Genomic DNA, 26,670 nt, shown 5'->3' on the forward strand with positions numbered 1-26,670 from the left:
CCTGGGTTCGATCCCTGGGTTAGGAAAATCCCCTGGAGGAGGAAATGGCAATCCACTCCAGCATTCTTGCCTGGAGAATCCCATGGATAGAGGAACCTGACAGGCTACAGTCCATGGGGTCACAAAGAGTCAGACCCAACTGAGCGATTAAGCATAGCACTCTAATCCTCTATACCAGATTCATGTTTTTAGCTAATGTTTATAAAATTTTACAAAGCAAAGAAGGCAGGTCCTAATGTCCTGTGGATCCTCAGTGACAGATGGGGAAATACTGGGTCAGGTCTCCTGACTTTAAATCCACCATTTTCCTACTTTGGCCAGTGTACACACTGTGAGAAACTGATCTGCCTCATATACAGTTCAGAGAACAGAAGCCTTTCTCCATGCTTTCCCTACAATTTGTGTCATGACTGACTGTAGGAGTCAAGATTATTTTAATGGTTAAGTATTTTTTTTCTCAATGAGATAGCAAATGTGTGTTAAGCCACTTCAGTAGTGTCCGACTCTTTGCGACCCTATGGACTGTAGCTCACCAGGCTCTGTCCGTGGGATCCTCCAGGCAGGAATACTGGAGTGGGTTGCCATTTTCTCCTGCAGAGGACTTTCCCAACCCAGGGATCAAACCTGCCTTTCCTATGTCTCCTGGACTGGCAGGCGGGTTCTTTACCACTAGTGCCACCTGGGAAGCCCTTTGATAGCAAATAGCTCTGTGTATCTAGGAAATTCTGGAAATGCTTTACTTTGCCACAAGACATAAACTGTTCTTTAACTAGGATGAATATTAATACTTAAAAATTACACCAGTCCCAAACCATAAAACATCAATTTATTTTAGTTTGTCTGAAATAACAATTATGTTTGAAGTCACTTCTTTATTTACAATAGGTTTACTTAGTGTAAATGGAGCTCTATTTACAGAAATTCAATAAGATCCTGAAATTAGAAACGCATGTGAATAAAACATTTAATTTGATACCGCAGTAACTTGATTAAATACACAAAGGGAGCTTGCGCATTAATTGTAGAAGCAGTGGAATATCCCCTTTGGGAATGAACTTCAATTCCACTATGGTTCCTATATGAAATGATTCTGCTAGCATTGGCTAGGCTTCCAGTAATTGAATATTTATGGGGCAGCTTAGTTCACTAAATATAATATTTAACACGGCTTCAGTTTGTTACCCTTTCCTCCAGTCCCTAGAGTGAAATTTTTCTTATCCTGGCATCTACTGGAAAATTATTCAAAAAAGTGAACTATTTAATTACTTCCTCCTCTTTATACCTTCCCCCTCCCCAGTAAAAACACCTACAGGGAAGAGCACGATTCAAAATGACTATTATGTTTGAAGTCATTTCTTTATTTTCCCTTAGCTGACATCTTGCATCAAATAAGTACAGCAATTTAATCAGTGGGAAGCAGAGATTCAGTATCAGCTGTTGGGATCACAGGTTTACTTAGTGCAAACGGAGCTTTCTGAGAACTCATCAGGGACCCCTCAATTCTGTTCATCAAAATGTTTTACAGATTGCATCTTGTAAGTTACTGAAATTAAATGGTGTTTAATTTTTATAGCACTTTCCCCACTCCTAGCTAGTTGGAAGCAAATGAAAAATTAAGCCTCAGAACTACACCGCATTGGTAGGATTGCCATTTAGGACACAAAATTATGAACAGAATTTATCTGAGAAGTTAGTGTGCTTTTAGGCAGACCTGTAAAGAATAATCAAAGGACAGATTCTAGGTTCCATAATACCTATCTGGTGATAGTATTCATCTATTCACTCAACAAATACATATTAATTATCTACTCTGTGATACTGTTGTAAGTATTAGAGATATAGACACAAAAAAACTAAATAATATCCCTGGCTCTTGTGAAATTTACTGTGGTACTAGTGTGCTTGAACTTGCTATTATTAGGAGGGAGTGGTTTCATGTTAGGTACTTGTAAGACTTCCAGATGTCTTATCTTTATCTCTTATGTGCCTTGCTGCCAAGCTGCTGCCAAGTCACTTCAGTCATGTCCGACTCTGTGTGACCCCATAGACGGCAGCCCACCAGGCTCCCCCGTCCCTGGGATTCTCCAGGCAAGAATACTGGAGTGGGTTGCCATTTCCTTCTCCAATGAATGAAAGTGAAAATGAAGTCGCTCAGTCATGTCTGACTCCCAGCAACCCCATGGTCTGCAGCCCACCAGGCTCCCCCATCCATGGGATTCTCCAGGCAAGAGCACTGGAGTGGGGTGCCATTGCCTTCTCCCTTTTGTGCCTTAACCTCCTTTAAATTTCAATCTCTGCCATACATACCATCCAGGTATTTGTTACTGTTATCCATGGGTTCTCTGTTGCTTAATCCAATGAAACTATTCAAATTATGCATGGAATGTAGTAAAAGGCAGTCAAGTGAAAGTGAAAGTTGCTCAGTCATGTCCAACCCTTTGCGACCCCGTGGACTATACAGTCTATGAAATTCTCTAGGCCAGAATAGTGGAGTGGGTAACCTTTCCCTTCTCCAGGGGATCTTCCCAACCGAGGGATCAAACCCAGATCTCCTGCATTGTGGGTAGATTCTTTACCAGCTAAGCTATCAGGGAAACCCTAAAAGGCAGTCAAGTTACTTCTAATAATTCCAGTGATCAAACTAAGGTCACAGATTGATTTTCTTACCTCTTCAATACTCTTTAGCTTGAGATGAGTAGCGCCTTCATCTTTGGTAAGAAGAATGCAGTTCCAGGGAGACCATTCCACAGACTTATCCCATCTAACCATGACCAGATCATTGAGATCCTTCCAAGCACTGAGCACAGACTGGGATGCCCAGATATTCTCTGTCAGGTACTGTATATCTTGTAGCTGCATGTCAAAACATATTTTTAAGATAAAAATATTCTAAACATAAAATTTTATTCTAACCATAAAATTTCTTTAAGATTATTATATTCCTTGAAAAAACAAATTGAGTGTATTTTTTAAAGGGAAACATTATTCATGAGGTTTTCAGCACACATGGTGGTGGTTGTGGTTTAGTCACTAAGTTGTATCTAACTCTTGGGACTCCATGGACTTAGCCCACCAGGCTCCTCTGTCCATGGAAATTTTCAGGCAACAGTACTGGAGTGGGTCACCATTTTCTTCTCCAGGGGATCTTCCTGATCCAGGGATCAAACCTGGGTCTGCTACATTGCAGGAGATCTTCTGCATTGTAGGCAGATTCTGTACCAACTGAGCCACCAGGGAAGCCTTTCAGTCCCCATGTGTGTGTGCTGTGATTAGTCGCTCGGTTGTGTCTGGCTCTTTGTGACCTCATGGACTGTAGCCCACCAGGATCCTCTGTCCATGGGGATTCTCTAGGCAAGAATACTGGAGTAGGTTGCCATGCCCTCCTCCAGGGGATCTTCCCAACCCAGGGATCGAACCCTGGCCTCCCGCATTGCAGGCGGATTCCTTACCAGCTGAGCCACCAAGGAAGCCCAAGAATACTAGAGTGGGTAGCCTATCCTTTCTCCAGGGGATCTTCCCAACCAGAGAATTGAACCAGGGTATCCAACAATGCAGATGGATTCTTTACCAACTGAGCTACCTGGGAAGCCCAATCTCTGCTCACTCTGCCCAAACTATGTTACCAATCTCACAGTCATGACTGCATCCAGAGAAAGCAGTGTGTATTTCTTCCAACATGCTAGTTGTACCTTACATTTATATGGTATTAAGTACTTTCTAAAATTCATTAGTAACTTTCAGCTTATCCTCAGGGTTATTTGCAGATCATTTTATTCCTATTTTAGAAATTAGGAAATTAAGATGTGAAAAAGAATAAGCAATTCAGTTAGTGTTATTAAAAACATCATTGTTTTAGTGAAAAAAAAAAAGAGGGAAAGGGGGGAAATGAAATAACTGCTTATAAACTTTTTAAAAATTTAAAGCATATTAGCTACAGCTCTTGAAATGACTTTTTATCAAGAGGACTGCATATATAAACTTAGGACTGCCAGAGGGGCAAGCTTCAGAAAGCATAAACACAGGAAGAAGAACCATTATTTTAAAGGCTTGGATGGGAAAGAAGAAATCTTTTCTGTAAAATCAATGAACAGGTTTCATCCATGATTGGCAACATTTACTCATCATACCTGTATCAGGAAAGCAATTTCAGAACCATCTTCATAATCAGCTTCTGAACAGTAGAGCCGTTGAAGTAAACATTTGTACTTCAAATATGATTCTCGTTTTCGACTCTCATTGTCAAGGTTAATGCACTGACGACAGTGGTAAATGCGGTGTGAGGTGGATGATACAGGAAACTCTGTAGAAGGCAAATAGAGCTGGCAACTGTGGCAAAAGTAAATTTTCTTATAGAACTTCAATGGGTCCTGAGGGACCTAAACAATAAAAAAAGAGAAAGAAAGAGAAGTTTAATAGCCAGGCAAAATGTTAAGAGCTAACTTATCTTCAGTTCAGTTCAGTCGCTAAGTCGTGTCCGACTCTTTGTGACCCCAAGAATCGCAGCACGCCAGGGCTCCCTGTCCATCACCAACTCCCGGAGTTCACTCAGACTCACGACCATCAAGTCAGTGATGCCATCCAGCCATCTCATCCTCTGTCGTCCCCTTCTCCTCCTGCCCCCAATCCCTCCCAGCATCAGAGTCTTTTCCAATGAGTCAACTCTTCGCTTCAGGTGGCCAAAGTACTGGAGTTTCAGCTTTAGCATCATTCCTTCCAAAGAAATCCCAGGGCTGATCTCCTTCAGAATGGACTGGTTGGATCTCCTTGCAGTCCAAGGGACTCTCAAGAGTCTTCTCCAACACCACAGTTCAAAAGCATCAATTCTTCGGCGCTCAGCCTTCTTCACAGTACAACTCTCACATCCATATGTGACCACAGGAAAAACCATAGCCTTGACTAGATGAACCTTTGTTGGCAATGTAATGTCTCTGCTTTTGAATATGCTATCTAGGTTGGTCATAACTTTCCTTCCAAGGAGTAAGCGTCTTTTAATTTCATGGCTGCAGTCACCATCTGCAGTGATTTTGGAGCCCCCAAAAATAAAGTCTGACACTGTTTCCACTGTTTCCCCATCTGTTTCCCATGAAGTGATGGCACCGGATGCCATGATCTTCATTTTCTGAATGTTGAGCTTTAAGCCAACTTTTTCACTCTCCTCTTTCACTTTCATCAAGAGGCTTTTTAGTTCCTCTTCACTTTCTGCCACAAGGGTGGTGTCATCTGCATATCTGAGGTTATTGATATTTCTCCCGGCAATCTTGATTCCAGCTTGTGCTTCTTCCAGCCCAGAGTTTCTCATGATGTACTCTGCATATAAATTAAATTAAACAGGGTGACAATATACAGCCTTGACGTACTCCTTTTCCTATTTGGAACCAGTCTGTTGTTCCATGTCCAGTTCTACCTGTTGCTTCCTAATCTGCATACAGATTTCTCAAGAGGCTGGTCAGGTGGTGTGGTATTCCCATCTCTTTCAGAATTTTCCACAGTTTATTGTGATCCACACAGTCAAAGGCTTTGGCATAGTCAATAAAGCAGAAATAGATGTTTTTCTGGAACTCTCTTGCTTTTTCCATGATCCAGCAGATGTTGGCAATTTGATCTCTGGTTCCTCTGCCTTTTCTAAAACCAGCTTGAACATCAGGAAGTTCACAGTTCACATATTACTGAAGCCTGGCTTGGAGAATTTTGAGCATTACTTTACTAGCATGTGAGATGAGTGCCTCATGTGTGAGACCACCCAACCTGCCTCTTGAGAAATCTGTATGCAGGTCGGGAAGCAACAGTTAGAACTGGACATGGAACAACAGACTGGTTCCAAATAGGAAAAGGAGTACATCAAGGCTGTATATTGTTACCCTGTTTATTTAACTTATATGCAGAGTACATCATGAGAAACGCTGGACTGGAAGAAACACAAGCTGGAATCAAGATTGCTGGGAGACATATCAATAAGCTCAGATATGCAGATGACACCACCCTTATGGCAGAAAGTGAAGAGGAACTAAAAAGCCTCTTGACGAAAGTGAAAGTGGAGAGTGAAAAGTTGGCTTAAAGCTCAACATTCAGAAAATGAAGATCATGGCATCTGGTGGCATCACTTCATGGGAAACAGATGGGGAAACAGTGGAAACAGTGTCAGACTTTATTTTTGGGGCTCCAAAATCACTGCAGATGGTGACTGCAGCGATGAAATTAAAAGACGCTTACTCCTTGGAAGGAAAGTTATGACCAACCTAGATAGCATATTCAAAAGCAGAGACATTACATTGCCAACAAAGGTTCGTCTAGTCGAGGCTATGGTTTTTCCTGTGGTCACGTATGGATGTGAGAGTTGTACTGTGAAGAAGGCTGAGCGCCGAAGAATTGATGCTTTTGAACTGTGGTGTTGGAGAAGACTCTTGAGAGTCCCTTGGACTGCAAGGAGATCCAACCAGTCCATTCTGAAGGAGATCAGCCCTGGGATTTCTTTGGAAGGAATGATGCTAAAGCTGAAACTCCAGTACTTTGGCCACCTGAAGCGAAGAGTTGACTCATTGGAAAAGACTCTGGCAGGGATTGGGGGCAGGAGGAGAAGGGGACGACAGAGGATGACGGACATGACTGAGCGACTGATCTGATCTGAGATGAGTGCAATTGTGCGGTAGTTTGAGCATTCTTTGGCATTGCCTTTCTTTGGGATTGGATTGAAAACTGACCTTTTCCAGCCCTGTGGCCACTGCTGAGTTTTCCAAATTTGCTGGCATATTGAGTGCAGCACTCTCACAGCATCATCTTTCAGGATTTGAAATAGCTCAACTGGAATTCCATCACCTCCACTAGCTTTGTTCATAGTGATGCTTTCTAAGGCCCACTTGACCTGACCAGCGCACTAAGCGCAGGCAAAGTGCGCCCGAGCGGAGGTACCCCACATCCAAGGTCAGGGGCAGAAGCCGGGAGGACCCCATGCCTGAAAGGCGGTGGCCAAGAGGAGTTACCCCCATGTCCAAGGTCAGGGGCAGCGGCCGAGAGTGCCAGGCTGCGACAGTGCAGAAATGGCGGAGAGGAGCTACCCCATGTCCGAGGTTGGGGGCTGGCTGAGAGGAGCTACCCCGCGTCCGAGGTCAGGGGCAGCGGCCGAGAGGAGCTTCCCCACGCCGGAGGCCAGGGGTGGCGGCCGGGAGGACCAGCCCCACTTCCAAGGAGCCGTGGCTGCACAGGCGCAGGAGGGCCTAGAGGAGCTATCCCACGTTGAAGATCAGGAAGGGCGGCGGTGAGGAGATACCCCTTGTCCAAGGTAAGGTGCAGCGGCTGTGCTTTGCTGGAGCAGCCGTGAAGAGATACCCCACGCCCAAGGTAAGAGAAACCCAAGTAAGACGGTAGGTGTTGCAAGAGGGCATCAGAGGGCAGACACACTGAAAATACTCACAGAAAACTAGTCAATCTAATCACACTAGGACCACAGCCTTGTCTAACTTATCTTAGAATGAGATAAATAGTTGGTTAATCTTAAAGTTATATTTTTCCCTAACTTTCTATTCTATGAAAAATTTAAATTTCAAGTCATATTCATTCGCTCTGTCAAAATGTTAAAACTCTATTGTTCATCAACTTTTAGATACATGTGGTAAAATCACCTAGAAAATTAACTGGCTGAAAAAAATGAGTAGGTAGAGGCTTTGAGTTGCAATAGCAAGAAAACTTTCCAAAAAGAAGGGGGAAAAAAAGTCCTTTGACACTTATTTTTAAGAAGAATTTAGATTTTTGGTGCTATTCTGTATTAATTTTTCTTACAGGCAATAGATAAATTCATATATAAATAAAAGCCCACTAAAACAAGTGTTCTCATTTCATTCCAACTTCACACTAAATTTGGGTTGGCTCATTCATCAGTGTTCAAACTCTGAAATTCTGCATTTTTATATAGTAGTTCTATTTCTAACTTTTTGAGGAACCTCCATAATGGCAGTATGAATTTCCATTTCCACTAACAGTACACAAGGATTCCCTTTTTTTCACATCCTTGCAAATACTTGTTATCTTCTGTTATTTTAATAACAGACATTTTAACATTGAGGGGGTGATATTTCATTGTGGTTTTGATTTGCATTTCTCTGATGATTAGTGATAATGAGTGACAATTTTTCATATACATGTTAACTATTTGTATGCCTTCTTCAGGAAAGTGTTTGTTCAGGTCCTTTGCCCATTTTTAAATTGGATTAAAATTATTTTGCCATTGAGTTGTACAAGTTGTTTTGGATATTACCTCATCTGATACATTAATTAAAAGTACTCTTACTCAAAGATGCTATCATCTGAGTCTTCTTTTTTCTGGTGGAAGGACTTGTATTTATTATATTTTTTAAGTATTGAAATATATTACTTGATGTACAATATTATGTTAGTTTCAGATGTTCTACACAATGATTTGACAAAATGATTTGGTGAGAACTGCCAATACCATGTTGAATAAAAGTGGCAAGAGTGGGCATCCTTTTTTTGTTCCTGATCATAGAGGAAATGCTTTCAGCTGTATACTACTGAGTATTATGTTGGCTGTAGGTTTGTCATATATGGCCTTTATTATGTTGAAGTGTGTTCCCTCTATATCCACTTTGTTGAGAAATTTTAATCACAAATAAACATTGAAGACTGTCAAAACTTTACCTGCATCTATTGAAATGATCATATAATTTTCATTCTTCAATTTGTTAATGTAGTATATGATACTGAATTGCAGTGTTGAAACATTCTTGCATCCCAGAGATGTCTCTCTTGATCATGGTGCATGATCCTTTTAGTGTGTTGTTGAATTCAGTTTGCTAACCTTTTGTTGAGGACTTAAGCATGTATGTTCATCAGTGATACTTGTATGTAATTTTCTGTGTTTTCTTTTCTTTCAGTATCAACGTGATGCTGTCCTCAAAGAGTGAGTTTGAAAATATTCTTTCCCCTTCAGCTTTTTGGAGTAGTTTGGGAAGGATAAATGCTAATTCTTCTTTAAATGTTTAATACCATTTCCTGTGAAGCAGTCTGGTCATGAGCTTTTGTTTGTTGGGAATTTTTGATTACTGATTCAATTTCATTACTGGTAATTGGTCTGTTCACTATTTCTATTTCTTCCAGATTCATTCTTGGGAGACTGTATATTTGTAAGATTTTATCTATCTCTTGTAGTTTGTCTACTTTATTGGTGTATAAACTGTTCATAGTAAAATCTCTTATAATCCTCTGTATTTCTGTAGTGTTGGTTGTAACTTTATTTCCTTTTTTATTTCTGATTTTATTGACTTGGTACCTCTATTTTTCTTGATGAGTCTAATTTTGTTTATCTTTTCAAAGAACCAGCTCTTAGATTTATTATTAATCTCTATTTTATTTATTTCTGCTCTGATTTGTATTATTTCTTTCCTTCTACTAATTTTGTGTTTTGTTTGTTCTTCTTTTTCTAATTTGCATAGGTGTAATGTTAGGTGGCTTATTCTTTTCTTATTTCTTGAAGTAGGTTTGTATCACTATCAACTGTCCTCTTAGAACTGCTTTTACTGCATCTCATTAGTTTTGGATCATTGTCTTTTCATTTTTATTTGTCACCAGGTATTTTTTAAATTTTCTGTTTGATTTATTCAGTGAACCATTGGTCATTTAGTGCACATTGCTTAACCTCCCAATGTTTGTGTTTTTTGCAGTTTTTTTTTTTCTTGTAGCTGATTTCTATTCTTATACGGTTTGAAAAGATGATTGATAGATTTCAGTCTTCTTAAATTTATTGAGACTTGTTTTGTGGCCTAGCATGAGATCTATACTGGAGAATGTTCCATGAGCACTTGAAAGGATTGTGTATTTCACTGCTTTTGGAGGGGATGTTTCATATACAATATCTATTAAGTCATTTGGTCTACAATGTCATTTAAGGCCACTGTTTCCTTATTGATTTTCTGTTTCAATGATCTGTCCATTGATGAAAGTGGGGTGTTAAAGTTCCCTACTATTATTGTGTTACTGTCAATTTTTTCCTTTATGTTTGTTGCATTTCCTTTGTATATTTAGCTAATCCTGGTTTGATACATATATATTCACAGTTGCTATCTTCTTGATGGATTGATCACTTTATAATTATGTAATGTCCTTCTTTGTCTTAGCACAGTCTTTGTTTTAAAGTCTATCTTTTCCCTGGTGGTTCAGACATTAAAGAATCCACCTGGAATGGAGGAGACCTGGGTTTGATCCCTGGGTTGGGAAGGTCCCCTGGAGGAGGGCATGGCAACACACTCCAGTATTCTTGCCTGGAGAATCCCCATGGACAGAGGAGCCTGGCGGGCTACAGTCCATGGAGTCACAAAGAGTCAGACATGACTGAGCAAATAAGCACAACTAAGCATGCACTCCAGTTTTCTTTTTGCTTTCATTTGCATGGAATACCCTTTTCCATCCCTTCACTCTCAGTCTGTCTGTTTCTTTAGATCTGAAGAAAGTCTCCTGTAGGCAACATATACATGGCTCTTGTATTTTTTTTATCCATTCAGCCATTCTATATCTTTTATTTGGAGCATTTAGTCCATTTACATTTAAAGAAATTATTGATAGGGATGTACTTATAACCATTTTGTTTATTGTTTTCTGGTTGGTTTATGGTTTTTTAATTATTGTTTTTGTTGCTCCTTTCTTCTTTTGTTCTCTTCCTCTTATGATTTGATGACTTTCTTTAGTGTTATGTTTGGATTTTCTCTTTTGTGTGTATATCTATTACAGGTTTTGGCTTGTGGTTACCATGAGGTTAATATACAACAACATATATTATTTTTAAGTTGATGTTCCCTTAAGTTCAAACATGTTCTAATATCCCTGTATCTTTATTCCACCAGCCACCAATGCCATTTTTAATATTTCTGACATTATATTTTACATCTTTTGTTTTTTGTATCCTTTAATTACTTATTGTGGATAGATGATTTTACTACTTCTGTCTTTTAACCTTCCTACTAGTTGTCTAAGTGGTTGATCTACTATCTTTACTGTATGTTTGCCTTTACTAATAAGATCTTTGCTTTCATAACTTTCTTATTTCTAGCTGTAGTCTTTTCTGCTTAGAGTAGTCCTTTAAAATTTCTGGTACAGGTGGTTTAGTGATGCTGAATTATTTAAGCTTTGGTTGTTAGTAAAACTCTATCTCCCTTTCAAATCTGAATGATAGCCTTGCCAGGTAGAATATTCTTGATGGTAGTTTTTTTTTTCCCCCTTTTCTCACTTTGAATATATTATGCCAATCCTTTTCAGCCTGCAAAGTTTCTGTTGAAAAGTCAGCTGATAGTCTTAAGAGTTTCCTTGTATGCTACTAGTTGCTTTTCTCTTTTTGTTTTGAATGGAATCTTTTTTTTTTTTTTTTGAGCAGTAAGTCTCAACAGTGTGCTTAAAATATTAACATTAACTAAACCATGGTTGGAAAAAGATGTGCTGTTATATAAACTTTTGTTTTTCCATTTACAGAGCACAAGCAGAACAGCTTGGTAATAAATCTTAAGGGACCCTAGTATTTTCAGAATAGTAAATGAGCACTGGCTTAAACTTAAAGTCACCAGCTGCATTAGCTGAGAGAGTCAGTCTGTCCTTTAAGGCTTTGAAGTTAGGAATTTGACTTCTTTCTAGCTATGAAAGTCCTAGATATCATCTTCTTCCAGTATAAGGCCATTTCATCTATACTAAAAATCTGTTGTGTAGTGTAGCCATCTTCATTAATTATCTTGGCAAGATCTTCTGGATAACTTGTTGCTTCTACGTTTATGTTATGGAGGGCTCTTTTCCCTAAATCTCATGAACCAACTGCTGTGAGCTTCAAACTTTTCTACTGCAGCTTTCTTACCTCTCTCAGCCTTCAAGAAAATGAAGAGCATTAGGGCCTTGCTCTGGACCAGGCTTTGGCTTATGGAAATGTTATGGTAGGTCTGATCTTCTATCCAGACGACTCAAACTCTCTCCACACCAGCAACAGGGCTGTTTCAATTTCTTATCACTCATGTGTTCACTGGAGTAGCACTTTTAATTTCCTTCAAGAACTTGTCCTTTGCATTCACAAGTTGGCTAACTGGTGCAAGAGGCTTAGCTTTTGGCCTATTCTCATTAAGTTTAATCATTTCCAGCTTTTGATTTAAAGGTAGAGGTGTGCAACTCTTCTTTTCACTTAAACCATTAGAGGCTTTTCTAAGGTTATTAACTTGCCTAATTTCAATAATGTGTCTCAAGGAATAGGGGTTGTCTGAGGAGGGGGCCTGGTGTGCTGCAATTCATGGGGTCACAAAGAATTGGACACGACTGAGCAACTGAACTGAACTGAGAAGAGGAAGAGAGAAGGAAGCACCACCAGTTGGTAGAGCAGTCAGAACACACACATCAGTTAAATTTGCTGTCTTATATGGGCAAAGTTTATGATGTCCCAAAACAATTATAATAGCAACATCAAAGATCAACAACCACAAATCACTGTAAGAAACTTAATAAACATGAGAAAGTGTGAAACATTCTAAGAATTACCAAAATGTGACACAGAGACACAAAGTGAGCAAAAGCTGTTGGAAAAATTGTGCCAATAGATTTGCTCAATGAAGGGTTGCCACAATCTTCAACTTATTTTAAAAAAGGAAGAAAGAAAAACAGCATCTGCAAAGTTCAATAAAGTGAAGTGCAATAAAACATGGTATGCTTGTACATATCATATGATTCCATTTATAGGACAGGGTTAGGTATAACTACAGAAATAAAATGCTGAACAGTGTTTACCAAGGGTTAGGCATCCTGGGGGACTGATTATAAAGTAGCATAATGAGGGAATTTCAGGGAGGTGAAAAGACTATTTTATCTTGATTGTGCTATTGGCTGTTGATTACACAACACTGTATTTGTCAAAACTTATCAAAAACATTGGATTTTACCAAAGATAAATTTAAAAAGTGAATAAAATGGTATAATGTTATGTGAATGTATAGAACACTGAATTCTATTATACTGCCACGAGCATATGAAAATTGTGTAAGTCCATAGAAGACTAAAAAGTAGTTTGGAAAAATAGAACAATGATAAATAATTTGATGGTCAACTTTTCTCTTGGGCTTTTGTTATATTTTAAAGTTCTCCTGCAATATAATTAAGTTTCAAAAATTCATTAAAAGAAACAATATAAAAATCAAACAATTTTACTTTTTCTAAAAGATTCTACTGAGATTTTTGCTTATGTTAAGAAAAATAGATGTTTGGTCAGCTTCTCAAATTATTAGAGATTATTACTCTAAAAATAATCATTGGAACAACATTATTAATATTTCAAACTCTTTAACAAGCCCCTCAAAAAATTTACTAAAGGTGTTTTAAATAGTCTTGCAAAGTAAGACGGCAAAGCTTTTAGAAAGAAAAATCTCCAAAGATGGCTAAGCATATTGGAGTTGGAAAAAGTAATTTAATTCAAATATTACATTTGAAGTTCTTGCAGGATATCTATGTGAATCACTTCAGTAATAATTATAACTATGTGGTAAGTATTATAAAGGAACACAAAGGTGCATGTAGAATCTCAGAAATGAAGAGTTTAACTCTCTCTGAGGCCTAATGAAGAAGAGTGCATGTGAACTGAGTCCTAAAAAATAAAGAGGAGCTGGCTGGGTAAAGTCAGGGACAACATTCCAGGTGGAAGCAACAGAATGTGCAAAAGCTGGAAGGTGTGAGAGATTGTGAGGTATTCAGTACAGTACAGTATTCAACTGGACACTTGATCCAGAGAGTAGGAGAGAATTCAAGGTTGGAAATACAAACAGAAAACGTTAAATGGTTCATTTATCAACATAAAAAATATCATTCAAAGAAAATTTCATCAATAAGATGATCTTCCACATGGACCCCTAGTAAAGTACTAAAGAAAATTTGAATATACCTCATTTTACTATAGCATGAAAAGTGAAGTCGCTCAGTCATATCCGACTCTTTGCTACCCCATGGACAGTAGCCTGCACCAGGCTCCTCCAAGCATAGAATTCTAATAAAGGAATACAGGGGGGAAAAAAGGTAGAGTACCTTAAGGTGTCTTGCAACTTCTGGATTAAACAGAGGTGTTTTGATGTAATGAAAAAAGAGTGTTGCGATCCTTTTTCTGAGTCCTTCAAGATTCTGATGTTTGACTCCTCTCATCATAAGGTCAACCTCCCTGTCAATCAATTCCAGGATTTCCTGAGTCAGTTTACATTCATGTTCCTGTGTAAAATACACACACATATTTTGTATAGAACATTAAATATCATCAAGTTAGCTTTTAAAGTTATCACCCAAACAAGCTAAATCTAGATTCCAAAAGTAATGAACCATTGCTAATGTGAGTATAGATGAAAGTGAAAGTGAAAGTCACTCAATCATGTCCAACTCTTTGCAACCCCATGGATACTCCATGGAATTCTCCAGGCCAGAATACTGGAATGGGTAGCTGTTCCCTTCTCCAGGGGGTCTTTCCAACCCAGGGATTGAACCCAGGTCTCTCACATTGCAGGTGGATTCTTTATCAGCTGAACCACCAGGAAATCCCATAAGTATAGATGGATACCACTAATTTGGAAAAGAAATTGACATTATCTACTGAAATTTAAGATATCCATAATCTACAACCCAGCAATTCTACTAAAGTGCTTTAAAGAAATGTGCACGGAGTCATTGTTCAAACCAGTTCAAAATCAGAAATAACCAAATATCCATAAATAAATTGATCACATAAATAAGTGAAAAAGTAGGTGGCTCAGATGGTAAAGAATCCACTACAACACAGGAGATGGAGGTTCAACCCCTGGGTCAGGAAGATCGCACGGAGAAGGGAATGGCTACCCATTCCAGTTTTTCTGCATGGAGAATTCCATGAACAGAGAAGCCTGATGGACTACAGTCCATGGGTTCACAAAGAGTCAGACACAACTGAGTGACTGTGAGTGATTAACACTTTTGTTCATACAATAAAGTATTACCTAATATATAGAAATGAATTAACTAGAGTTATATACAATAATAAATTTAAATCTTACCAATTAATGTTTATCAAATGAAGCAAGGCACAAAATAATACTTACTGTCTCATTGCATTTAAATAAAATTCAAAAATAAGCAACACTACAGTATATTACTTAGAGATGTATCAGTTCAGTTTAGTTGCTAGTCGTGTCTGACTCTTTGCAATCCCACGAATCACAGCACACCAGGCCTCCCTGTCCATCACCAACTCCCGGACTTTACCCAAACTCATGTCCATTGAGTTGGTGATGGCATCCAACCATCTCATCCTCTGTTGTCCCCTTCTCCTCCTGCCCTCAATCTTTCCCAGCATCAGGGTCTTTTCAAATGAGTCAGCTCTTCGCATTAGGTGGCCAAAGTATTGGAGTTTCAGTTTCAACATCAGTTCTTCCAATGAACACCCAGGATTGATCTCCTTTAGGATGGACTGGTTGGATCTCCTTGCAGTCCAAGGGACTCTCAAGAGTCTTCTCCAACACCACAGTTCAAAAGCATCAATTATTTGGCGCTCAGCTTTCTTTATAGTCCAACTCTCACATCCATACATGACTACTGGAAAAACCACAGCTTTGACTAGATGGACCTTTATTGACAAAGTAATGTCTCTGCTTCTTAATATGCTGTCTAAATTGGTCATAGCTTTTCTTCCAAGGAGTAAGCATCTTTTAATTTCATGGCTGCAATCACCATCTGCAGTGATTTTGGAGCCCCAAAAATAAAGTCTGACACTGTTTCCCCTTCTATTTGCCGTGCAGTGATGGGACTGGATGCCATGGTCTTAGTTTTCTGAATGTTGAGCTTTAAGCCAACTTTTTCACTCTCCTCTTTCACTTTCATCAAGAGGCTCTTTAGTTCTTCTTCACTTTCTGCCATAAGGGTGGTGTCATCTGCATATCTGAGGTTATTGATGTTTCTCCCGGCAATCTTGATTCCAGCTTGTGCTTCTTCCAGCCCAGCGTTTCTCTTGATGTACTCTGCATATCACTTAAATAAGCAGGGTGACAATATACAGCCTTGATGTACTCCTTTTCCTATTTGGAACCAGTCTGTTGTTCCATGTCCTGTTCTACCTGTTGCTTCCTGACCTGCATACAGGTTTCTCAAGAGGCAGGTCAGGTGGTGTGGTATTCCCATCTCTTTCAGAATTTTCCACAGTTGATTGTGATCCACACAGTCAAAGGCTTTGGCATAGTCAACAAAGCAGAAATAGATGTTTTTCTAGAACTCTCTTGCTTTTTCAATGATCCAGCAGATGTTGGCAATTTGATCTCTGGTTCTGCCTTTTCTAAAACCAGCTTGAACATCTGGAAGTTCACAGTTCATGTATTGCTGAAGCCTGGCTTGGAGAATTTTGAGCATTACTTTACTAGTGTGTGAGATGAGTGCAATTGTGTGGTAGTTTGAACATTCTTTGCATTGCCTTTCTTTGGGATTGGAATGACAACGGACCTTTTCCAGTCCTGTGGCCACTGCTGAGTTTTCCAAATGTGCTGGCATATTGTGTGCAGCACTTTCACAGAATCATCTTTCAGGATTTGAAATAGCTCAACTGGAATTCCATCACCTCCACTAGCTTTGTTCGTAGTGATGCTTTCTAAGGCCCACTTGACTTCACATTCCAGGATGTCTGGCTCTAGGTGAGTGATCACACCATTGTGATTATCTGGGTCATAAAGACCTTTTTTGTACAGTTCTTCTGTGTATTCTTGCCGCCTCTTCTTAATATCTTCTGCTTCTGTTAAGTCCATACTATTTCTGTCTTTTACTGTATCCATCTTTGCATGAAATATTCCCTTGGTATCTCTAATTTTCTTGAAAAGATCTCTAGTCTTTCCCATTCTACTGTTTGGTAACTATGAAGAAAAATCAAGGAAATGACTACCATGAAAAGTAAGTATGGGATTTCTCTGGTTGTCCAGTAGTTGAGAATCTGCCTGCCAATGCAGGGGACACTGGCTTGATCCTTGGTCCAGACGGATTCCACAAATTGCAGGGCAAGTACGCCCACACACTTAGAGCCTATGTTCCTCAACAAAAGAAGTCACCGTAATGAGAAGCCTGCATACCTCAACTAGAGAGTATCCCCCGCTTGCCGCAACTAAAGAAAGCCTACATGTAGCAACAAAGATCCAGAACAACTATAAATAAATAAATAAACAACATTTTTTTTAAAAAATGAAAAAGAAAGCATGGTAATTATTTTTAGAGGATGAGAAGGTAAATTGAAAATATGAAGAGAAAGGAAGATGATGACAAAGTCCTGTTTTGGGCCCAGGGGGATGGCAACAGGGTTGGTAGTTTTACATTTGCAGATATATACTTGATATGTTTATTTCTGTATATTTATATAATTCACAATCATTTTAAATAAAATACTTGAAATGATTGAATAAGAAAGGCCAAATAAGAGTTAAGTGATTAAAGTAGAAGTATTTAGAAGTAATCAAATAGAATTAAGTTGCTCCAACTTCCCAAGAGGGACTACAAGAAACATAGTTTGAAGACAAGAATCAGAAGGTAAAGTCAGTAATTATAAAATAATGTTCTTCTTTTTTAATGCATACTTGGTATGGCTAATAAAAGAATCTGCATTGGTGGTCTTTGAGAGCACATTATAATGACCTGGAATGATTTTTAAAAATCTTAACATTGCTATCACACTTGAGGATCTGATTGACCTGTTCTGAAATGGGGTCTAGATATCATTCCTACTCATTTATTCTCATATTCTCTCTCCCCATTTCTCTATATAACTCTTTATCTCTTTCAAGCTGTCCAGATGATTCTAATGTATATTCAAGTTCAAGATTCACTGGTCTGTATGAGCCATTGTCATCAAAATAATACCTCTTATTTATTGAGGTTTCCCTATTTGTAAATATTGAGACATACAAATTATATATTTTATATTGTATATACAGATGTATGTAGAAGTATATACACAGGTATATATTTATATCCTCAAAGCAACTAATTTTACAGATAACAATAGTTTCAGAAATATTCAATAACTTATCTAAGGTTGTACAGCCACAATAAATAGAATCAGAATTCGAGTTATGCTTAAAGGCCTTGATCCCTCATCAAATATCATTCAGTAAATGTGTGTGTGGTTATGTTAGGTTAAATGTATTAAGATATGCACAACTTATCTTTTATGAGTCTATCCTTTGACTCTTTTAATTAACCAGCTAATGGTCCTAATTACATCAGGTAAGAGGATTTCTACTGTACTCCCTATCAGAACTCTCTTTTTTCCAGTCTGGTCATTTTATTGCCCTCTAGAGATATCATGTTTATTTCCTACCTCTGAACCTACTGCTTCTCCCTCTCCTCCTAACCATCTCTAACTTCAAAGACATAGTTACGAGACACACATCTCTGAAAAGGCTGCCAATACCTACTTGAGTTCATGCCTTTGCTTTCAAGATGGGCAGTAATGTGAAAGAACTATGGAGACTGACCTTCCAATCAGAACCATTTACTCCACTACTTAATGTGCCTTAAGTCAATAACTGATAAGGAAAAAGAAATAAAAATACTTATACAAATGCTGCTCTAAAATGGATAAAAATAAAATTTTCATCACGTGTCAAAATATATAGACAATAATTTCTGTTTTATTGAGTATTAATCTCATGTTATATATATCTGCATTCATTAGAGAGACATTTATATTTAGACTATTCACTGTGTGATATTTACATTAGTATGTACCATAATACATAGTTTGAGAACTTTTAGATAAATACTAATGCATAAACTATATCCTCCCCAAATTGTACCCAAATGATATATTGTTGACAAAATAAAATTAATAATTTATTATCTTTATAATTACTTAATAAAAAACATCTTATTTATTTTAGTATTCAATATTTTTACTGATGATGTGACACCCAAAAACTAAGAGAAAGTTAATGTACCTTTACTGTATGTTTAAGCGTTAAGAGTACATCCAGCCTTTCATCTTGAGAGACATTCTTCAGCATGATGCAGTTATAGATGTTTTGCAGCTCTCTGGCTCTGATGGTAAATTGTGTATCCATGTCAATTATTTTGCCATCAAATCTTCTCCATGTCTTTGGAGCTGAACACTTAAAAAATAATATTATGTTTATAACTATCAGTTAATTAAAGTTTCAAAAATAATTTTATTATGTCTACTGTAAGTTAACCTTATTATTGGGTGATTTATGATTAAAAATATCACTAAAACTTTGTTGTTCAGTCACTAAGTCGGCTCTAATTAGAAAATTAATTAAAGAATTTGTAGACCACGGGAAAGTAAAACAATTTAGGGGAAAAAATATGAGAGAGCTTCAGTCTACAGAAGTGCAAATATTTTCTCAAGATTCAGAATTTGCTACTAATTTGTACTAACTAGTATGATCGCTGGGTTTCCTTGGTAGCTCAGTGCTAAAGAATCCGCCTGCTAACGTAGGAGACACAGGAGGCTCAGGTTTGATCCCTGGGTCTGGAAGATGCCCTGGAGGAGGCAATGGCAACCCACACTAGTACTCATGCCTAGGAAATGCCATAGATGGAGCAGCCTGGTGGGCTACAGTCCATAGGGTTGCAAAAGGGTTGGACGCAACTGAGTGACTAAACAACAACAAAGTATGATGGTTAGTTTGATGGATTTGTGAAATAACTCATTAGCCCCTTGGGAAAAACATGCTATTTAGAATGCTAAAAAGATAATCTACTTGGTTCAATTATATTGAATTGGATGAATGTGCCTCGACAATTGAGAAAAACCTTTGTGGAACAATTGTTACAATCCTCAATGTGTCAGACCTACAACTATAGTGAAATGGAACTCAGTTATAGTTCTGTTTCCCATAAAAATAAATCCATAACAAGTTCACAGCTCTTTACAAAGCAGATGTCCACAGTAAAACATCTGTATTTAGCTATCTTAGCAGTGCTTTGGCCCCTGCCTTCCTGATGATCAGTAAGATTCTCACTTTCTATTTCCAGATCTGGCTTGGTGCATCTCAACCTAGCCCACCTCCTGAACTGAGGGTCAAAGATGGAGTTAATTTGTCCTGAAGCCAGTATAGGGAGTCCCACTCTAAGAATTCAGAGACAGGAAATAGTGAGTCCTAGCTGACTCAGGACACCAACAGAATATTTAAAGACTATGTTTGCCGGTGCTATTGTTCCCTCCTGCCAAGACTACCAGAACTTTAAGAGAAGATTTGTTGACCTAGAAAGAGCACAGTGAAAACTCAGTGACTCTTCTACTTTAAGGTATAAAGCTGCTGAGTTTCTTTCCCTGATTATAATTTATCAAAAAAGGTGACTACGTTGATCAGGTCTTCTAACCATTCAATGCTGTATTTTTTGTAGACTGATAATTTGAGGCTTGGGAGACCTGTAGTTCAATTTATGCCATACTTGCAAGCATTTCAATCTCAAATTTGATACAGTTTAAAGCTTAAAGAGAAGCCCACATATTGGAACAAATCATCAGGAATGTAGAATAGCCAGATAGAGAAACTATACAAGCCTATATTTATTTAGTATGACAACAGTATGAGGAATTCTTAGTTACAGCCTCAATTTACCTTTTTTTTTACATTTCATATTATCTCAGTTATACTGAAAACTACCAAACTACTATTTAACAACAAATGTATTTCATATGTTTTCAAAGTAATGGCATCATTTTCTTTTTTTTTTTTAATTTTTTATTTATTTTTTAATTTTATTTTATTTTTAAACTTTACATAATTGTATTAGTTTTGCCAAATATCAAAATGAATCCATCACAGGTATACATGTGCTCCCCATCCTGAACCCTCCTCCCTCCTCCCTCCCCATACCATCCCTCTGGGTCGTCCCAGTGCACTAGCCCCAAGCATCCAGTATCGTGCATTGAACCTGGACTGGCATCTCGTTTCATACATGATATTTTACATGTTTCAATGAATGGCATCATTTTCTAATCAAAGATAAAGTGGATGTTGCACAGAGCTAGGAATCTTCATTAGAAACTTTAGATCCTCAGTTCTAGTTTTAATCTAGCAAATGAAAAGCTGCAGCTCTCTGATTAATTTCTATTTTTAGAGCATAAATATAATATTAAATAGTGTAAAGTTAATTATCAGACTGATAGAATTAATAAGATTTATTAAGATTATAAGAGGGAAATAGCTCAATAAAAATATTTTATGATTTAATTATTATCACTTGGAAATTTTTAAATATATTGTTTTCATGGATATACTCTTGTTTGGGGTAGATCTCAGAGTGTTATTGAAATGTAATATTTATTGCAAAGCTCTTTTTGAAACTTCTGAGGAATAAGCAATCTTAGGCTACATTTCATATAGCAATCTTCTAAAGTCTAAAGCCTTAATCTGCAGTTTTCCTCAGGGAAATGCTATTAAATGTAATTTCTTTTCTTTTCTTCCAGAAATGTGAACAATACCTTCAGCTCTGCAGGCTGATAAGTTATTTCATTTGTAATAATCCAAGTACAATAACCTTTTAATGAAATGCTTAGTTCATCTACTCTATTGTGGTTCTTCTCAGCTGTGGTGTTGATTTAATTCTACCTTTCCTCCAAGTTTTTGGTCCCATTTAAGATACTACAATATAGTAATACCTTGTATTTTTTCCAAATATATTCAACATCAAATCCTTTCTACCCTTCAATTTTTAAACCACTGAAATCACTACTACCCAAAGTTCTATTGTATTTGTTAAAAACAAACACACAAACACACACACAGAATATGCAGTATCTATATTTCAATAACTCCGGGAAATGCAATTTGGGTCCAAATAGTTCTATAATTATTTTGCTTGCTAATTCTATTTCTCCTTACAGAGTATAAGAAATCAATTTCTTATGTAGTTGTATGTATTTCACAGGGCCTACAATATTCATTCATTCAAGAAATATTTACTGTGTTTACTGTATATTGTTCCATGTACTAGGTAGCAAGTAGATAAATCCCAATTTCATGAACTCCAGTCTAAGGGCATAGAAAAATTTAAAAATAATTGAAATAAAAGTTGATTATACTTCTGATGCAGGTAAACAGGTAACTTCAAGTTGATATGAAGCACTTAACTGGTGAAACGAAAATAATCTCTAAGATAAAACTGAAGAATAACTAAGAATTAGCCAGATTAAAAGTAAACTGAGTGATACAATCAAAGAGTCCTAGATTCAAAGTTTGAGTTCCCTAGTGTCAACACTGAAAAGATATTTAAAAAAAAAAAAATATGTTTGGCAAAGTTGTTTTGCTACTTGGATATATTACTGTCAACACGGATAATATGGTCTTCAAGTCTAAGCTTTTTTGATTTCAGTCTTTAAGGTATTTTTTTTATTACTCTGATGCAGGAAAATGTCAACTTTGCTTACTTCTCTTTTCTATTTTTTTCTTCCTTTGAATGCTGTGGCTGTAATAACAGATGTACAATAGTCATGTTCTTAAATTGCTTCAGAAAACAAGAACATAATAAATTCCATTTAGGTGCCAACAGATGAGACAGCATAGATTCTGGAGGAGAGAAACGGAAGAACAGCAGGAAGACACACTTTGAGGATGGGCAGGCGGTGAGATAACAAAAACCCTGAGAGCAGCAAGCTTCCACCAAAGAGAAGAAATGGCTATACTATGAGAGGAGGCCTTTACTTTTCCCTAAATTAATACTCTAGTCCCTCAGGGCACACATTAAGAATAACACTAACCCCCAGAGCTACTGGGTAGTGATCAACTTTGCTTTTACACAGCCAAGGGATTTTGTTCATCCACAGAGGACACCCCTGTGTACTGTGGTGCTGAGAGAGAGGCAAGAGTGGGTTGCATTTTTCCATCCCATTAGCTGCTGGCCACCTGAGTAAGGAGAAAAACAAAACTAAATGACACAGCTAACACAGACCGCAGCTTTTTAGCTTGTGATTGTGAGACACGGTATGTGAATCAAAGAGATTCAAAGAAATAAATGGCCTTGACCCCAGGGAAAACCTCTTGCAGAAATTCAAATTCAAATTGTCTCTTTACACAGTTTGGATAAGCAGCACCCAAGATATATTGGAAACTGGTTGATGATTTTTCTTTAAAATTTCTGACCTGAATTTCTTCACCTCTGTCAATTTGTGAGTTTTTAACATTTGACAACCTGTGGCTGTCAATGTTTGATAGGATAAAATTAGACTGTTTAAATAATGTTTCAAAAATCTTAAAGGGCTAAATAGATTAACCCTTTTATGGAGAATATAGGCTTAGTATAGAACCCCTAATAACTGATTAGTTCAGTGCTTTTATTGGACTAATTCAAAACAACAGTCATTCATTACTCAAGAGAAATTCTGTGTCCTTGACAAAATATAACTATTAATTCAATATACTATATAACACTTAGACACATTGAAATTAAACTACAACCAAACCATGAAATTTTATTTTCCAAAGTTATTTCCAAATTATAGGAAAGTAAATATTCTCTTTATATATCCATATGTCATGGCACTAAGTGTGGATCTTAAAATCCACATCATGGCCCTGGTTGTGAGTATTCACATTTCAAAATGGTCTAGCCTTAAGGATTAATTCAAGCTACTTTTTTCTTAGCAATCAAAAAAACCTATAGAATAAGTTACTTCAAATTTTATGAAATCAGTGCTGACACCTCCTGAATACTTATTAGAGACATTGCCAGGCATGGGTAGGGTTGGGTGGGAAGAGACAGACAGGCATGAAAAGGAAGAGAACTGGTATTAGAATTTATAACAAAGGACTAACTATAAAATCTACCTTAACTGTTTTCTACGATGTTCATTACGGCACCATATACAAAAAGGTAATTTAAATTAATTTTGTGTTAAATTTAACAAATTTAACACAAAAACATTCCAGAAATAACAAAGATTTCACAATTTACTATAGGAGGTTAAAAGCAGGCCAAAAGCCACCATTAGTCAATATTTTTAGAGAATGGATGAATTATGTTATCTCATCAAATGAGGACTGACTTCAAGCGTAGTTGCTCCAGTCCATGGTTGTGTTCCTCTTGCCCTGTGTAACATTTTGGTCAAAACTGAGGCAAAATTCTCTTGTATCAGCTAAAACATCCATTTCTTCTGAGTCTTAGCCTGGAGATTGGTGAGATTAAGTGGTTTATCAGCTGGGGTAACCATAGGTTCAGGACCCCAATTCTAAAACCTCCAACCCACAAAAAACCTTTTTTGTGATTTCTACAAGTTCTTGTGGCCAACTTTTTAATCCTTTTTGCAATCTTCTGATCTTGCACCTTTGTGTGTTGCCCTGAATCAGTCTGGATGTTAAGGCCTAGTCATTTCTCTTGTTCCTTTTCCTCTTACATTAAAAAAAAAAAAAAGAATCCTCTTGCACTAAATACTTCTGTTAGTGATATAATTAATGAAATTACAGTAGGCACACTGTGCCCCACTGACTTCTAACTGTGTTCTCCCCTTCCTATCTCTCCAGCAACACTCAAAGACCTGCATGTTTCTGGCACAATTATCTGGCAATTCTTCCTATACTCAGGATCATTGAGGGTCTCAGATGTTATGCCTAAACTAATCAACATATTTACCAAAACAAAACAAAACAAAACAAAACAAATGACAACAAAATAACTTCTTCTTCACAGGAATTCTCATGAACAAAATGTCCCCATCTCATTTTTTTTGGAGAAATTTAAAGAATTTCTTAGCTATACTTGACAACAGGAGTAACCATCATCAACTGGCTCCAGAAGCTCAGATCATGAACTCCTTGTTGCCAAATTCAGACTTAAATTGAAGAAAGTAGGGAAAACCACTAGACCACTCAGGTATGACCTAAATCAAATCCCTTATGATAATACAGTGGGCGTGAGAAATAGATTTAAGGGACTAGATCTGATAGACAGAGTGCCTGATGAACTATGGATGGAAGTTTGTGACATTGTACAGGAGACAGAGATCAAGACCATCCCCATGGAAAAGAAATGCAAAAAAGCAAAATGGCTGTCTGAGGAGGCCTTACAAATAGCTGTGAAAAGAAGAGAAGTGAAAAGCAAAGGAGAAAAGGAAAGATATTCCCATTTGAATGCAGAGTTCCAAAGAATAGCAAGGAGAGATAAGAAAGCCTTCCTCAGCAATCAATGCAAAGAAATAGAGGAAAACAACAAAATGGGAAAGACTAGAGATCTCTTCAAGAAAATTAGAGATACCAAGGGAACATTTCATGCAAAGATGGGCTCGATAAAGGACAGAAATGCTATGGACCTAACAGAAGCAGCCGATACTAAGAAGAGGTGGCAAGAATACACAGAAGAATTGTACAAATAAGATCTTCATGACCCAGATAATCATGATGGTGTGATCACTCACCAAGAGCCAGACATCCTGGAATGTGAAGTCAAGTGGGCCTTAGAAAGCATCACTACGAACAAAGCTAGTGGAGGTGATGGAATTCCACTTGAGCTATTCCAAATCCTGAAAGATGATGCTGTGAAAGTGCTGCACTCAATATACCAGCACATTTGGAAAACTCAGCAGTGGCCACAGGACTGGAAAAGGTCAGTTTTCATTCCAGTCCCAAAGAAAGGCAATGCCAAAGAATGCTCAAACTACCGTACAATTGCACTCATCTCATATGCCAGTAAAGTAATGCTCAAAATTCTCCAAGCCAGGCTTCAGCAATATGTGAACCGTGAACTTCCAGATGTTGAAGCTGGCTTTAGAAAAGGCAGAGGAACCAGAGATCAAAGTGCCAACATCTGCTGGATCATTGAAAAAGCAAGAGAGTTCCAGAAAAACATCTATTTCCGCTTTATTGACTATGCCAAAGCCTTTGACTGTGTGGATCACAATCAACTGTGGAAAATTCTGAAAGAGATGGGAATACCACACCACCTGACCTGCCTCTTGAGAAACCTGTATGCAGGTCAGGAAGCAACAGGTAGAACTGGACATGGAACAACAGACTGGTTCCAAATAGGAAAAGGAGTATGTCAAGGCTGTATATTGTCACTCTGCTTATTTAACTTCTATGCAGAGTACTTCATGAGAAATGCTGGGTTGGAGGAAGCACAAGCTGGAATCAAGATTGCTGGGAGAAACATCAATAACCTCAGATATGCAGATGACACCACCCTTATGGCAGAAAGTGAAGAGAAACTAAAAAGCCTCTTGATGAAAGTGAAAGAGGAGAGTGAAAAAGTTGGCTTAAAGCTCAACATTCAGAAAACGAAGATCATGGCATCTGGTCCCATCACTTCATGGGAAATAGAAGGGGAAACAGTGGAAACAGTGTCAGACTTTATTTTTTGGGGCTCCAAAATCACTGCAGATGGTGAGTGCAGCCATGAAATTAAAAGACGCTTACTGCTTGGAAGGAAAGTTATGACCAACCTAGATAGCATATTCAAAAGCAGAGACATTACTTTGCCAACAAAGTTTCGTCTAGTCAAGGCTATGGTTTTTCCAGTGGTCATGTATGGATGTGAGAGTTGAACTGTGAAGAAGGCTGAGCGCCGAAGAATTGATGCTTTTGAACTGTGGTGTTGGAGAAGACTCTTGGGAGTCCCTTGGACTGCAAGGAGATCCAACCAGTCCATCCTAAAGGAGATAAGTCCTGGGTGTTCATTGGAAGGAATGATGCTAAAGCTGAAACTCCAATA

The 26,670-nt window shown here is 37.8% G+C and overlaps 1 protein-coding gene across 2 annotated transcripts in view; it reads right to left on the bottom strand.

The window, feature by feature from the left end:
- Positions 1–26,670, bottom strand: part of IQUB (IQ motif and ubiquitin domain containing) — a 78,920-nt gene that overhangs the window by 3,433 nt on the left and 48,817 nt on the right. For both annotated transcript variants that reach the window (XM_061414564.1, XM_061414565.1), the window contains 4 exons: positions 18,942–19,112; positions 14,041–14,217; positions 4,128–4,376; positions 2,668–2,853 (listed from right to left, as the gene is read on the bottom strand). In XM_061414564.1, coding sequence (XP_061270548.1) covers positions 2,668–2,853; positions 4,128–4,376; positions 14,041–14,217; positions 18,942–19,112 — 783 coding nt within the window. The remainder of the gene's footprint in view (positions 1–2,667; positions 2,854–4,127; positions 4,377–14,040; positions 14,218–18,941; positions 19,113–26,670) is intronic.

Source organism: Bos javanicus, chromosome 4 (assembly GCF_032452875.1).
Source record: "Bos javanicus breed banteng chromosome 4, ARS-OSU_banteng_1.0, whole genome shotgun sequence".
In the NCBI taxonomy this organism is placed as follows: Eukaryota; Metazoa; Chordata; class Mammalia; order Artiodactyla; family Bovidae; genus Bos; species Bos javanicus.